Consider the following 16,133-nt stretch of genomic DNA (forward strand, 5'->3'; position numbering starts at 1 on the left):
ATTTTAAGCATCATTTTCGTTCTCAGTGACCCAGAATTAGTAAAGTTGGACTACATTTATTTCAGAAGCATTTTGGCTGTAGAGCAGTGTATCAGTTAGCTAGTTTCCCCACAGGCATCCTGATACAAACGTTACAAAGGAATAGGCCGTAATCCTGGAAGAGCATTTATTTTCACTATTTAATCTAGACAGTGTTTACCTGATTGGATTACTTCACTTGGGATGTTTTTCTTTCAAACAGGTTATTGAGGTTAATTGTAGTTTCCAGCTCTTGACAAATAAAAATGACATCAGGGTATATATGCAGTGTTGTCATCAGGATATATATGTTATATGTATTATATTTATTATCAAGATATATATATTACATATATATAATAAATATCTGTTGGCGAGTTGGTTATGACATCAGTGAAGACCCAGAAATAAAATTATAAAAATCTAAATGTTACTAATTCAGTTTAGGGTTAGCATAAAAGCTGCAACCTTTAGGATGGAAAAAGCTGTATGTTTACAATTTTACCAGCATGTACCATTACGAGACTTATTTATTGCCTTCCTAAAAACTTCACCCTGTAAAATTTTATCAGCACATGCAGCTGCTTTACCCAGCATCCTATACAAATGAAAAATGTAATTTTTTTTAAACTAAGCCCTCCAAATGATAACATGAAAAAGCTGGTATTTATTAAAAAAATACCCTATTTGGTCTGCCCTCCTTTGCTGTTGCTACCTTGCAGTTTATGACATCTAGCTAGTGGGAGGTCTGACAAACTGAACAAGGCAGTGAGCAAGAAATTCCATTCCTGTTGAAATCAGTAATCCCTTTGTGGAGACTGCTCCTTCTATTGGTGTGATTTCTTTTGTGTCACTTTGAGAAGGGCTCTAATATTATTATTATTTTAAATGTAGTTTGCCTTTGGGGAGGGAGGGGGGGAAAGCACAAGGAAAGAGACAGCACGCTGCCCATCTCTCAGAAGAAAAGAACAAGACTCGCAGCACAGGAACTGGCTTCACTCTAATGTACAGTGTAGAAGTCAACAAAACTGTAATCAAAATACAATCATTTTTGTAAAGACTGAAGAGAAAGGACACAAAAGTGGATAACACAGTGAAGGATACAATAAAGCAGGGTACAAAGTGACTCTAATGCACTTTGAGTGTGGGCTCTGAAGTACAATGTAAGTCTTACCTTATCTTGTATTTTTTTTATACTTGTAGTACTTAGTCATTTTATTTCTATTTTGAAGCCATGCTGGGCTAAAAAGTAATCATTACAATTACATATTAAAATCAATATGGAACATTACTTGTAATTTTGGTATGAGACTTAAAATGATATTGTAAAATGACAGAAGACAGAGACTATCAGCCATAATATTGAAGATGAACTATAAATAAGAGCATATCTAATTATTGTGAGAGTAAGATGCTGAATGGAATCTTTAATCAACTTTCTTAAGGCAGAGCACAGAGAGCGTTGCTGTTTTGTATGGCAAGCTATTTTCATACTGCTGTGTTTAAAACTGTGTGATTACAGTTACCAATAGCAATAGGATGTAGCTACAGAAGGGAGTCCTGGTGGTTGCAAAAGTTTTTTGGCCAATGTTTTTGCTCTCTGAAGCCTCGAGTCCACATTTTCTAGCCTGTAAGTTAGTTTTGCTTTTCTACTGGATTTTTAACAGATGCTGATATTGGACTACATGAAACTGAAAACAAAAGTCTTTGAGCAACCAGAATAACTCCATCAGTTTTCTCAGTCATATTAATGATGAAAAAACAATCAACAAAAAAAGAGTCCCTTCTTTCCACCAGCATCAGCTTTGAACAGAGGAATATAAAGCCTGATGGTGACAAAGGGTTATAACTTTCTGTTTTTTCACTGTACATCCTTCCGGGTTTCAGATTTAGCAATGGATATTCTTTGTGACGAGGAGAACCCAACTGCAAACTCCTTAATCCAATTAAATCATGAGCGAAGACTCTACAAAAATGTTTTTGTGCCTGGAGAGGTTAATGCATCTCATCTGTTTAACTTGACTGTGGACTCCGAAAACCTAACTAATCTTTCATGTGAAGGTAGCCTGACTCCGCCGTGTTATTCATCACTATTTCATCTTCCAGAGAAAAACTGGCCAGCTCTGCTGACAGTTATAGTGATTGTTCTAACCATTGCTGGAAATATTCTTGTTATCATGGCTGTGTCACTGGAGAAAAAGCTACAGAATGCCACTAATTATTTTCTAATGTCACTTGCAATAGCTGATATGCTGTTGGGTTTCCTTGTCATGCCTGTGTCAATGTTAACCATACTGTATGGTGAGTATCACCTGTCTAACCTATTCCATACATTGAGTAGCTTTTTAAAAATTGCATGCACACACTGTTATTATTTCAGCTTGATAAGGAAAATGTAAATACAGGCTAGTTTTAAGGTATATTCTTGCCACCTCCCTGTGCAAGGTGAAAAATAACTATAAGGGGTAAATGTATGTAAAGAACAGATGCAATATTTACATGTTTATTTAGTTTTAACTTTTAAGTATGGACATTTTAAACACAGTCCAAAATGTCAATTTGCCACTTTGATTATGATGGAATTGTCTTATAATTTCTATCAGATATTGTGTCCTTTCTGTTGTATCAGTTTTATCTTTGACGCATAGTTTTCAGTGTTACTAATAAGTAAGTAACGTCCTGTCAATTACTTTGCTCTGCAAATAGGCACAGAAGCATTAATGACTTGGTGCCCTCAGAGTTAAAATAGCCTGCCTCTATTTTTAATTTTATTTCATTTTTTTAATCAAGCATTGCAATTCTAAATAATTATCTTTCCACTGAGATCCTTATTTACAGGTCTACCTTTAAATTTCATTAGCTACCATGAAATGTTGGAATAAGTGTTTTGAAGGAGGCTGAAAAGTAGATAGACTTAATTGTGCCCAATTGTTAGTAACATTTACAAATTAATAATCAAATATCAAGATCTTTATCTATGTATTCTAATGAGTAATTTGAAAGTGTAAATTGAATTGTGACACAGTTTATTGAGATTGGTAACGGAAGTTTGTTATTTTGACCAAAATCCTCAGCAGCCTCTGTTACACAGCAGAGAAGGTTGAAAAGCAGCAGCCTAAGTGTTAAATGAAAATATGTTCCTATTTTTGTGTAATTTTCCTTCAAAACTTAGAAAAAATACCCAATACAAGAAGAGAAGAGACATGAGATGAAATAGCTTCTAGGCTTGTTTCAATAAGCTAAATCATCAGCCACTAAACTGTAACTTTAGGAAGATTTTATTAGGAAACAGCAATATAAGAGTTTATTTCCAAATCTCCCTCTTTCACTTTCCCTGTGATCTAGACAAACTACCCTAAATAGTATTATCAAATTAGGTGTGGAATTGGCATGGGCCTGTGACTGATTGTATCAGTAGTATCATTACCTTTGGTAGTGGGGAAGCTAATGAAAAATAGTGCCAGAGACGCAGTAATTGCTTGATTTGTGAGATAAGTGAAAGACTCAAGCCCTGGATGGTTCACTGACACATGCAACAGAGACTCCTGCTGGCCAGTCCCTGCCACTGAGGAAGCTAATCCCTGCCTCTGCTCAGAAATCCATATTAAATTGTGACCATTCATTTATTTTAATTGCAATATTTACATGGTCAAATGCACCCTTAATACACACACAGCAATAGGAGGGCAGCTGCATGATCACTGCAAAGGAGAAAAACTCCGTCCCCTCCATTTGACAGAGGAAGGACTCTCACTTTGCTTCTTCTCTATTTTTTTCTCTCTTTTTTCTCCTTTGCAGTGTGATGTCTTTTGCCAGAGGAAAGATCCCTTTCCAGGATACATGCCTTTGAAAAATCACTCAGTCATTCTGGCATGAGCTTTCCTAGAAATGCAGCATCAGCATGATACATTATCAGCATCACAATGACCAGCAAACCGTTTATTCTAGAGAACCCCCCTACCCCAGCCAGAACTACGAACTTCACCCCAACTATCAGAGGCAAAAGGCCAGGAATCAGCCAGTTTCCAGACTCCCATTAACCTGTGATCATATTATCCCAGGCATCAAAGCACTTCTGGTGCTATTTGCACTGAATTCAAACCAGAAGTCATTATGGCCCAGATCCTCAAAATCAATGGGAGTTGGGCACCTAAATACCGTTGATAATCTGGCTTTAAGAGCTCAATCCTATAAGGAGCCAGCACCTTAAACTCCCATCATCAGGGCACTCAGCACCTGGAGAGTTGCTCAGCACTATTTCAGACTTTTAGAGTCTCATCTAATTCCAGATTAAGTCAGTAAGAGTTTGGCCATTGGTTTAAGTGGGAACAGAAATGATCCCTTAGGTCTGAATGCCCCCTCTACGTATAAATTACTAGCACCCCAGATCAAAAGCCTGGATATGAACGCTCTAAACTTTAGAGTGTTGGAGAAATGGTTGAAATGCAGATTTGAATGTGGCTTGGGCCTCAATCTGAAGTGTGGGTGTGGGTGTGTATTAACATACATACAATATTATTTGTATTTCAGTATCGGCCAGGACTCAAACAGGGATTGGGTCCCTTTTGTACTTGTGCTATACAATTACCTTCATACAAAAAATGGCCCTTCTCTGATTTTCTATAGATACATACCCAAAAAAATCCATTAAAAGAATGTTAAGGTTGCAAAGTCAAAGGTTAAAAAGATAAGAAATGACAAAAATAAATTCTGCCCAGGCAGCTTTAACTCAACCTCCTTGTGCGTAGTCATTACAATAACATTTTGTCCAACATCCCTTGGGAAGTCTGTAGCAGAAGCAGGAGCAGAACGCAGCTCTCCTACATAGCAGTCCAGAGCCTTGAACACAAGACAAAGGGATATTCCTTCATGTGGAAACTTGTTCCTCTACACATATCATTAGTAGAGTTGGAGCCCAGGACCTTTCAATCCACTGCACAGATCTCTACTGCTTCTGTTGAAGAAGTAACTGGTAGTAGGAGGAGGAGGACGTTACTCTTTATGGGGACCAGCCACTAGAGAAGAATGTGACACGTTTCACCAATGTTAGATAACTGTTTGCTGGACAGCAGGGGAATACTGGGAATCCAGAACCTGGGGTTATATTCCTGGCTCTGGAGGGGAATATGCACAGCCAAACACATAAATTTGGCACATCCCTTCAGAAAAGCATTGTGGCTAAATGGCTGAAACTTGAGTCTACCATATTAAATCTACGGACAAATTCTGGTCCCCAGAATGATATATAGGGGCTGTAAAGGATGCAGAGTGGCCACTTGGGGAATTCCTCCAGGGCTGGGCCTCTGGCCCTACTCTTCACATTCTTGCAGCCCTCAGCATAGGGGCATGCCAGGGGAAGGAGGCAAAGCTCTGTGCTGCAGCAGTTCTGAGCTGTGAGGAATCCCATGGGCATCTGTGTAAGGCTGTAAATTAGAGCAGTCTCTGGGACCCATAATTTATGTTGGGGATGGACCCAGCTCTTAGAGTAGCCCAGACTCTGGGAGGTACAAAGGTGATTTAAAACCAACTTTCCTCCCCATTTCTCTATACGACACTTTCTGAGAAGCGCAGCACAGAATCCGGTGTCTTGGTTCTATTCTCAACACTGTCACAAAAGACCTCATGATACTTCTCAGTTATCCCATCTGTAATATGCAGGAATGATACTTGCCTGCCTCCTCAGGTTGGGGAAGGCCTTGCTTAATAATAAGGACCATGAAGTGTACAGTGGAAGAGCTGAGACTAGAACTCACTGTCTCCCCCTAGCACTCAGCACACCTTCCCTGGTGGGCAGAGCACATTGAAACAGGAAGGGGAGCTCTCACTGCTCCAGCCAAGAAAGAGGGAGAGCAGAGGAGTTCTTCCTATGGTTTTAGTGGAAGGGAGAGCTATACTCCTTTCAGCTTCCACTCACTTTATGCTCTTTGGCCAGTATTTCTCAGACTGAAAACTGAGACACACTTCAGAAAAATTAAGCCAAGTGCATTCCCCTTCCACCCTGTCATGTTAGCAGGACAACATGGGGAAACTTGCACTGCCCCTGTTCCACACACCCCCAGCTAGTCCTTCAAATGCCACACACACTTTAGGAAACTCTGCCCTGTGCCAAAGGGGTAGCAGCAGCTGCTGCTATAGCTTCCACATCATCCCCATCTGGAGCTCTAGTTCTCTGCCTGGGACCTTCAGTGTGGTTAGCACCGTGGGACTGGAGCATGCTTAGTGCAAATGGAACTTTCAGAGATTTTAGCAGCAGGCCTCTCATAAGATCTACTGACCATGAGCAAAGGCCAATTTTCTTATAACTTGGTCTAATCGGTATGTATTTTCACAGGAAAAACAAAATGCATTTCTCTGCTCCCAGGACCGTCTCCCTGCTAAATTTGCTCCAAACCCTGCAGGTGCTAGAGCTCTTCAAAGAAAACTCGAGAAATGGGTTTACGTGGACAAAACTGCCTATTTTTCCCTAACATCTTTCTCAGAAATGCCTATGTATTTAGAATCAGCCTGAGCCAGAAAGCAGGCCAACAACATCTCAGCCCCAATGGTTAAGTTTGGTAAAGTTATAAGCAATTCATCCATCCATTTATACTCTGCTTAGCTGATGCTAACTTTCTCCTTTGCAGGATATACATGGCCACTGCCTACAAAACTCTGTGCTGTCTGGATCTATTTGGATGTGCTTTTCTCCACTGCCTCCATCATGCACCTCTGTGCCATCTCTCTGGATCGCTATATTGCCATACGAAATCCCATCCATCACAGCCGCTTTAACTCCAGAACTAAGGCTTTCACAAAAATAATTGCTGTTTGGACCATATCTGTTGGTAAGTGAGGCAACATTTCAACACATAATTATAGATTCCTGGTTTTTGAGAGACTTGACAAATATATTACAGATTAAAATTGTATCCCAGGCTGCAAGATTTTGTTTGCCATAATATTAGATATGGTGTAATATTGTAATTATATGATAAAAATCACCAGTGACAATGGCAAGTGGAGAAATATTGAGCAGCACTCTGCAGTGAAAGAACACACAACAAAGTCAAAACTGTTGTATTCAAGTTTCTTCTATAGATGTGCTTGTTTTCAGTACTGATATCCTCTACTACCTTGAGACCATGAAAGAGCAAATGATCAGGACTGAAAAAAGAGCTCTCTGATTTTGCTGTAATTCAATTCTTCCTGACACCTTATCGCTATGACTTGTTTACAGCAGGGTTGCTTTTTTGGTTTGTTTTTTGTTTTGTTTGTTTGTTTTTGAGGCAAAGCCTATCTGCTCCTCCATGGTCACCAAGGGCCCGAGACACATGGATCCAGTGCTGTGCCACTGCATGCTGAGTGGGCAGGATCTGGGCCTTTGTGCCTAGCAATGTGAGGGATTTCCTCATGGATGTCACCTATACACCTACACCTGTGTACAGAATGCACAGAAAAGTGTATATTTTAAACTATGTTAATCACAAATTCATAGGAACATAGGAATTGCCAGACTGGGTCAGGCCAGTGATCCATCTAGTCCAGTACTCTGACTGACAGTGGCCAATACTAGTTGCTTCACAAAGAAAGCAATTATGGAATAAACTGCTCACACGGAAAGCTTCTTCTCAATCCCCGTTAGTTAAAGGTTGGTTTATGCCCTGAAACACAAGTGATTATGTTCCCTTTCAAAACTCTTGGAGGGTTTTTTGTTTGTTTGTTGCAAAGACTTTCACTCTATGCATCCGAAGAAGTGAGGTTTTTACTCACGAAAGCTTATGCCCAAATAAATCTGTTAGTCTTTAAGGTGCCACCAGACTCCTTGTTGTTTTTGTAGATACAGACTAACACGGCTACCCCCTGATACTTGACAAGCTTTTGAGCTACACAGAGCTCTTCTTCAAGTCTGGGAAAGGTACTTGGAGCATCACAGCTAAATACAAGGTGGAACAGATTGTTTTTCATAGGTAGGTAGCACATATTCTAAGGGACCTTTCAAGATGGAGTGGCCTGTTAAAACCTCTGCAGTCAAAGGATCAAAAGGGGGGGGAGGGATTAATGGGTTACAGATTGTTGTAATAAGCCATAAATCCAGTGTTTCTGTTCAGTCCATGATTTTTAGTGTCTAGCGGAGTTATGAATTTAAACTCCCAGGCTTGTCCTTTGAAAATGTTGTGCAGGTTTCCTTTGAGGATGAGGCCTAATAAGTCAGATATAGGGTGATTGCTTTGTGAGGGGTGATAGGGCATTTTTGTCTTTAATCATTTTCCTGAGTGACTTCATTCAAAAGCATAGTGATTGTCTGGTTTCACCCACATAGTTGTTATTGAACCATTTAGTGCACTGGATGAGGTACACCACATGTTGTGATAGGCCTGTGTAGGATCCAATATTTACAAATATTTTCAAGACACTGGTCAACCCTCAGATATCCACCCCAAATACATTGTCATCCCATTTCATCCTCACCCATAACAATTGTACATTCAATAACAAACACTTTGTCCAAACCATGGGAACAGCCATCGGTACTTGGATGGCTCCCCAATATGCTAACTTCTTCACCTTGAGGAAGAATTTCTGGACAAATGCACCATGAGGCCAATGACATGCCAGGGATATATCAATGATATTTTCATTCTCTGGACAGGTGACTTAAACTCCCTCATAGATTTCCACCATAACTTCAACAAACATCTACCATCCATTAAACTCTCTCTGGAACACTCCCACACTAGCATCAACTTCCTGGATACCATGATCAGCTTCATCAATGGAACCCTACACACAACGATATACAAGATCATGATACCTACCTTCATAGATCCAGTAACGACCCCAAACAGACTAAGAAATCTGTTATCTACAGCCAGGCACTCAGATACCATAGAATATGCTTTGAGGAGGAAGTCTGGGATATACACCGTAACACACTCAAAAATGTCTTCACCAAACAAAGACACTCCACCAGAGAAGTAGATCACATCATGGAACGGGCCACCCGAATACCCTGAGAGAACCTGCTTCAATATAGAAATAAAATCCTCTCCTATCCCACGCCCCTAGTTGTCACCTACCACCCCATACTGGAACCCATATGGGTATCATCAAAAAACTACAACCCATACTCGACGGGGACACCATCCTGAAAGAAATCTTTCTTGAACCCCCTCTTCTGGCCTTCAAACAACCCCCCAACCTCTCCAAACTCATCATCAGAAGCAAGTTCCACACAGACCGGGACACACCTACTCAAAGCAGCACCAGACCTTGCCAGAACAACAGATGCAAAACCTGCAGACCTATCTCAACTGCTACAATTATCAACACCCCCCACAACACACCTTTCAAGATCCATGGGTCCTACAAATGCCTATCATAACTTGTGGTGTACCTCATCCAGTGCACTAAATGCCCCAATAACAATTATATGGGTGAAACCAGGCTATCACTATGCTCTTGGATGAACTCACACAGGAAAACGAAAAAGACAAAAACATCACATCACTTGTGGGTGATCACTTTTCACAAAGCAATCACTACATATCTAACCTATCAATCCTCATCCTCAAAGGAAACCTGCACAACACTTTCAAAAGACGAGCCTGGGAGCTTAAATTCATAACTCCACTAGACACTAAAAATCATGGACTGAACAGAGACATGGGATTTATGGCTTATTACAACAATCTGTAACCCATTAATACCCCCCTCCCCTTTTTTGGTCCTATGACGGCAGAGGTTTTAACAGGCCACTCCACCTTGAACGGTCCCTTAGAATATGTGCTAACTTCCTTTGCAAAGCAATCTGTTCCACCTTGTATTTAGCTGTGATGCTCCAAGTACTTTTCCCAGACTTGAAGAAGAGCTCTGTGTAGCTCAAAAGCTTGTCTCTCTCACCAACACAAATTGGTCCAACAAAAGATATTACCTTACCCACCTTGTCTCTCTAGAATCTGGCTTTGTTATGTTTTGCTAACAAAACCTGTGATGTAATCCTGGAAGTCAAGTGGGATGATATGGTGCAACCTGTCTATCTCATTTACATATCGTACCTAATCATAACAGCTGTTAAATTAAATATATGTATACGAAAATCCAGTTAACAGACTGAGCAGTGAGAGGAATGGAATGGTGCTCAGTTGCCTTGTTAGTACTGTGGTATCATGATGCATGCAGAGACAAGCTGAAGGAAGAAGATTCGAGCCCCCCGAGACGGTGAATATGTCTTGAATGTGATGTGCTCTGGGAAAGAGGGAAGGAGGAAGCTGCATAATAACCAGTGGAGCGGCAGCGTGGCATCTGGTTATCCCTCATCTCCAAAGTAGAGTGAGTGTGCATCATGGCAGATTGCCACATAAAAGGGACAAAGAAAAATGCTAGCCCCATAAAGAATCTGAATGGTCTCAGCCCTTCGGTGCAACTAACTGTCAATCAATTGTCAATGTAATGTAACCCTGTCCTCCTCCAGCACTCCCTTGCCTGCAAAAATCTGCCGCAGCAAAGTTAGGAAATGGCTTATGACCAAAGAGATGTTTTATCTATCATTTACCAACCTCCAGGCTCCCCATGCTACTTATAGGACTTAGTCTATACATTATTTAACTCTTTGCAGTTCCACACAGGTACAATTAGCACAGGCAGACCTAAAAATGCAGTATAATGTAACTTCATTAAGGGATTCTGTCAGGAGAGAATAGTTTTATCATGTCCCCTGAGACTCTGCCTTCTGGGTCCCATTTTGTTTGTCATTCTGTTGTACCTCTATTCCTGTGGCTTGCAGTTAGGCCATGTTGACCTCTGTTGCTTTGGGGAGTTTTTGTTATCTCTGTTATGGATGAGCTGTAGGGTATATGGGTAAAGGAAAGAGATTAAGGCCTTGATACTCTCCTTCACTGACTTTGCTCAGCACAGGTTAGATGGGGGTCATGCCAATCAGAGAGCCAGTTACCGCTTCCTGATTGTCAAGTTACTCTGGCCCCGGGCCCCTGCCCCAGTGTAAATTAGACCAACAGCTCTGGCATAAATTAGTGGCTGTTCTTATTTATGCCAGCTGACTATGCTCCCCAAGGCACCATACATCAGGTAAGAATTGACGAAGCTCAGGTGCCATGCCCTCTATGCTGGGGGTGCAGCTGGTATAGGAGTTGGCTGTGCTGGTTGTATGTCAACATAGACCTCAATCATGCCAGGGAAATTCTCAGCAGGCCAGCTAAGGCCAGATTCCAACATCTTTGCATTATCTGAATGGTACAGAGTGGTAGAAGTAACAGAAAAGAATCAGGGCCAATGTGTCTCTCTTCCACTTGCTGTAACCTGAAATCAGGAGTAGTATTGTTAGTTGCTTTATGTCAGTTCTGTAGTTCTGCCTCTTTTAATAGCTTGGACACTGTTTTACCTTGGGAGAGGAAGGTGCAGGCTAGATTGGAAGGCAGGATGAGGGGTTGTTGAAGAGGGACAGCTAGGAAGCTACAGTGTTGGTTGATGAGTGGTATAATGATGTTTTTTAATGAATAAAACAAAATCTGAGCTATTTGTGAATTGAACTGTAATATGTGAAATTGTAACAAAGTTGTGTAATGAGGCACAAACTCTCCTCTTTTCCTGGAGAGCTCAATAGAGTGGTCACTATAGTACGAGCCAAGGAAGACAAGATGCCAGGAGCTTCCTGCCTTTTTCTGATCAGCTCTGCAAGATGAATAACTCTGGATTTTTGTTCCTTTTTCTTTTCTATTTTAAAAAGAAGTCTGAGTGTAGGGGCAGGGGATGTGGGCAGATTTTCAGAAAGTGATGAGCACCTGCCTTTGACAACCAGATTCCTTTAAGGGGTCTCAAATTGGGCACCCAAAAAATGAATGCAGTCAAAATCACTAGATACTTATGAAAATCTTGGCCAAGGAAATTAAATATTAAAACTAATTCAACAATGAGGTTGAGAAATCAAGCATTTCAAAGTCATAAAATTCTGAAAGTTTTTATCACCATTGAATAATATTTTTGTTCCTGATTTCCTGTTTAAATCTGAACTTTAGTGAACTCTAGTTTTATTAGGGTCTGATCCAAACAACACTGACATTAATGACATTGACTTCAGTGAGCTTTGGACTGAGCTCATAATGTATTACATAACAATTTGGGACAGGAAATGTGACTTACCTGACTTCTGAAAATCTTGATGTTCTCAGCCTAAATTTTGTATTAAAATGAGTTTTTATATTTAACAGCAGAATAACATTAAGCCAGCAGCCTTTATTTCTCTAGACCATGAAGTGCCAAGGGCAATTGGTTTAAGATAGAATCTAATTACTGTAACAGATTCTAATTCTGTCTTTAATTCTTAATTCAAACGGTACCCAAAGCGGCTGGATAATTAGGTTATCTGTGGCTATTGCAGGGGCAGGCCTGTTATTCTAGAAACCTTAAATGTCTAAACACTGAAAATGATTCGATTTATTTTAGAGCATAGAGGTGATATCTGAAAATAGGTGTCAAAAACTAGACATTATCACTTCTTGAAATGTATTACAGTGGTCTATGTGAAACCCAGTTCGATAACATTCAGCTAGCATATGTGGTACTATAAATAAAGCCTGCACTGAAAAACTCCATAGAAGCTCAATAAAATTAATCTAGTTCACTTCTTTTGAACAAAATTTTGGAATCTAAACCTAAGAAATACAATCCCCTGTAAAAGGGCTAAAAACCAGCCTTCTCTCATTTTAGCAGACCTTTGAAAACAGTACATAAAATAAAAGTTAGAGTAATAAATGTTAAGGTTTCACTCATATCATTCCTCAGTTCTTAGCCCTCTTTGTTATAGGATTCACCTTCCTATTGTGATCTAAGTCATGTGAAGTTTGATGAAGGCCAAATCCTCTTAGCTGAGTTTCTCTCTTCTCTTATCCTCCCTTCCTCAGCCTACACATCTGTTCACTGCCTTCAGGCACTCTCAGCTCTCCCTAGTCAGTAGCCACATAGATTTATACAGTAATTTTCCTCCAGAAGGATCCCAAATAGCGCTGGGGAAAACTGATGAAAAAAACTTTTGCAACATCTATCTCAAAACCTTTGCCAATTCCTTTTCCATAGTTTTGGAGACTTCAAATTTTTGATTACTGCAAAATGTAGATGAGCATTTCCCAAAGCGGAAGTCTAGTAAGGCCAAAGGACCTCCCTCCAGTACTGTGCCTGGTGGGCACAGCCAAACCTACCCCGCCCTCCCCCCTTACAGGAAGTGCAAGGGCAGGGCCAGAAGTAGAAGAGCAGTGTCCTGGAGTTCAGTTGTGGCTGGACCAGGGAAAGAAGCAGACATCTCTCCAAGCCCTCTGCAGAACCATCACCTGGCTGCTGGAAGCGAAGGCACACCTCAGCCACTGGAGATGGAGGAGCCTGGGGAGCAACCAGAGGAAGTGTTGCCTGGCCACAGTGATGGAGCATTCTCTCGCCAAGAGTGGTGGGAAGTAGTCCAGGGAAAACAGATCTTGTTCCAGTTGTGCTGCTGGGAAGTGAGGCAGCATGCTCCAGCCGTTTTGTTATGCTCCTGCAGAACCGGTGGCAGGACCATCCGCCACTTTTAGGGGCATGAGCTGGGACCTGGTGGAGTAGGGTGGGCCTGGGTATCCCTACCCCCTGCTGCCACCCCACATCTGAGGTGTCCGCCAACTCACCCTAAGCCAGAAGGCCTACACCAGGGAGTGGGAGACTGTTTCCTGGCTCTGCCCCACCCACAGGGCCAGAGCCCAAACTGTTATTGATTGCTCCAGCTAAGAGCTGCGAGCCTTAGATTGTTTCCCTGCTCTGCCTCACCCAGGCGGCCAGAGCCCAAATGACTGTTGATTGCCCCAGCAAGGGGCCGAAGCCCAGACCTATGGCCATTCGCCTCACCGAGAGGGGTCGGCCCCAACACCGAGAGGGGAGATGGCTACAGGAAGGAACAGCCTAGGGGGCATGGAATGGCGGTAATGTAACTTTCCTCTATGCTGCCTAGCCACTATGGCAGGGCTGAAGGGAAGTGTGATTGGTTTTATTTTCCTGTAGCGGGGAGACTCAGCTCTCAAAAGCTAGGGAAGTGCTGATGTAGAGGCTCACAATTTTTCTTGGACCTGGCTACATAATCCACTCCTCTTTTGAAATTTTTGTGCCAAGTACCATAGCAGCTCTTTTTGAGGAACAGAGGAATGCCAAACAGCTGTACCCATGTCAGTGATGTATTATACACACTGGATCAGGTGGGAATGGAAGCAGACAGGGAAGCATTGTCACCTCATTCCACCTCTGGAGCTGACACAAGCATCTGGATCAGGAGCTTTACCCCAAGATCCTCCACCCCATAGTAGAGAGCCAACCCGAAGAACTGGCAGATGCACGCAGGGCATTATCTACCCTCTTATTTTTCAGATCCCTTCTCAATACTACTTCTTCCATGATGCCTACAAATACTCAGCCAACTAATTAAAGGCACATTAAAGGGCAGCTGGGCATAATATAAGAGCATTGATTAATTTAGTATATTGTTAAAAGTTCCTAAATTTGTATATAATTACATAAACAAGCTATGTTAAAAGACCATTATTAAGGTTGCAAAGTAAACACTCAAGAGTTAGGTTAGCCAGAATTAAAGCTGCCCATTCAACCTAAACTCAGCCCCCTATGTGTATATGCATTATGATTAGGGCCCTACCAAATTCATGGTCCATTTTAGTCAATTTCACAGTCATCAGATTTTAAAATAGTCAATCTCATAGTTTAAGATGTTTACATCTGAAATTTCACAGTGTTGTAACCATGGGGGTTCCGACCCAAAAGATGGTTGTGGGCGGTCGTAAAGCTATTATAGGTGGGGAGTGAGGGGAGTTGCAGGATTGCCACCCTTACTTCTGTGTCCAACTCTAAAGCTAGTGCCGCTGCCAGCAGCAGTGCAGATGTGAGGATAAGAGGGCATGGGGAGGGTCATCACTTGGGGGGGGGCAGTGCTGGACTTTACAGGTGGACGACTGCCCAAAGCCCCAGGGTCAGGGGGGTGTCATGGTCTGCCACCCCCAGCTGGCCCAAGGCTCTTTTAGCCCCTGAGCGCTGGGCCCAGAGCCAGGGAGGGGCAGGGCTGGGGGGGCGCCCAAGACGGGGGCTTCTACTATGCACCAGGCTCCCACTTCTAGTCCCGGTAGGGCTGGGAAGGGATGGGACTTCCTCTTCCCCTGCACAGGCCGCTCCAGGGATGGGTCAGACCCACCTCTGGGAACCTCCCCCGGCTGCAGGAAGCTCCATCCAGCTGGGCTCTGAAGGCAGCACTGCCACGGAGCTTCCTGCAGCCCGGGGAGGCTCCTGGAGGTGGGTCTGACCCGGCCCCGGGAGTGGCCCTTGCAGGGGAAGAGGAAGTCCCGTCCCTCCCCAGCCAGCCAGGACCAGCAGCTGGAGCCTGGCGCATGGTAGGACCCCCCCGGCTGCGGCACCCCCCCCAGCCCTGCCCCTCCCCTACAATGCTGAATCATAGAATATTACGGTTGGAAGAGACCTCAGGAGGTCATCTAGTCCAACCCCCTGCTCAAAGTAGGACCAACACCAACTAAATCATCCCAGCCAGGGCTTTGTCAATCCGGGCCTTAAAAACCTCTAAGGATGGAGATTCCATGACCTCCCTAGGTAACCCATTCCAGTGCTTCACCACCCTCCTAGTGAAATAGTGTTTCCTGATATCCAACCTAGACCTCCCCCACTGCAACTTGAAACCATTGCTTCTTGTTCTGTCATCTGCCACCACTGAGAACAGCCGAGCTCCATCCTCTTTGGAACCCTCCTTCAGGTAGTTGAAGGCTGCTATCAAATCCCCCCTCACTCTTCTCTTCTGCAGACTAAATAACCCCAGTTCCCTCAGCCTCTCTTCGTAAGTCATGTGCCCCAGCCCCCTAATGTGTAGGGCCCATTAATCAATAATAATTATACCAATATAGAATTTATTATTGTAGTAGTAGACCTCACCAAAATTGGCTACTGATGAATTAATGCCCACTTAATTCATAAATGGTCCTGGGAAAAGTCAAAATTATTAACTGCAATAGTGTCTGTTTCTGTATATAGACTGATTAAGAGACAGAGGCTATGTCTACACTACAGAATTAGGTCGGATTTATAGAAGCCGG

At 42.5% G+C, this 16,133-nt stretch overlaps 1 protein-coding gene across 1 annotated transcript in view; it reads left to right on the forward strand.

Annotated features, from left to right (window-relative positions):
• The first annotated feature begins 1,847 nt into the window (after positions 1–1,847).
• The window catches only part of LOC112104303 (5-hydroxytryptamine receptor 2A), a 48,008-nt gene continuing 33,722 nt past the window's right edge, over positions 1,848–16,133 (forward strand). The window contains exons 1-2 of the mRNA XM_024196534.1: positions 1,848–2,319; positions 6,642–6,842. Coding sequence (XP_024052302.1) covers positions 1,848–2,319; positions 6,642–6,842 — 673 coding nt within the window. The remainder of the gene's footprint in view (positions 2,320–6,641; positions 6,843–16,133) is intronic.

The sequence above is a fragment of the Terrapene carolina genome, unplaced genomic scaffold, assembly GCF_002925995.2.
Source record: "Terrapene carolina triunguis isolate 2854851 unplaced genomic scaffold, T_m_triunguis-2.0 Scaffold18, whole genome shotgun sequence".
Taxonomy (NCBI): domain Eukaryota; kingdom Metazoa; phylum Chordata; order Testudines; family Emydidae; genus Terrapene; species Terrapene triunguis.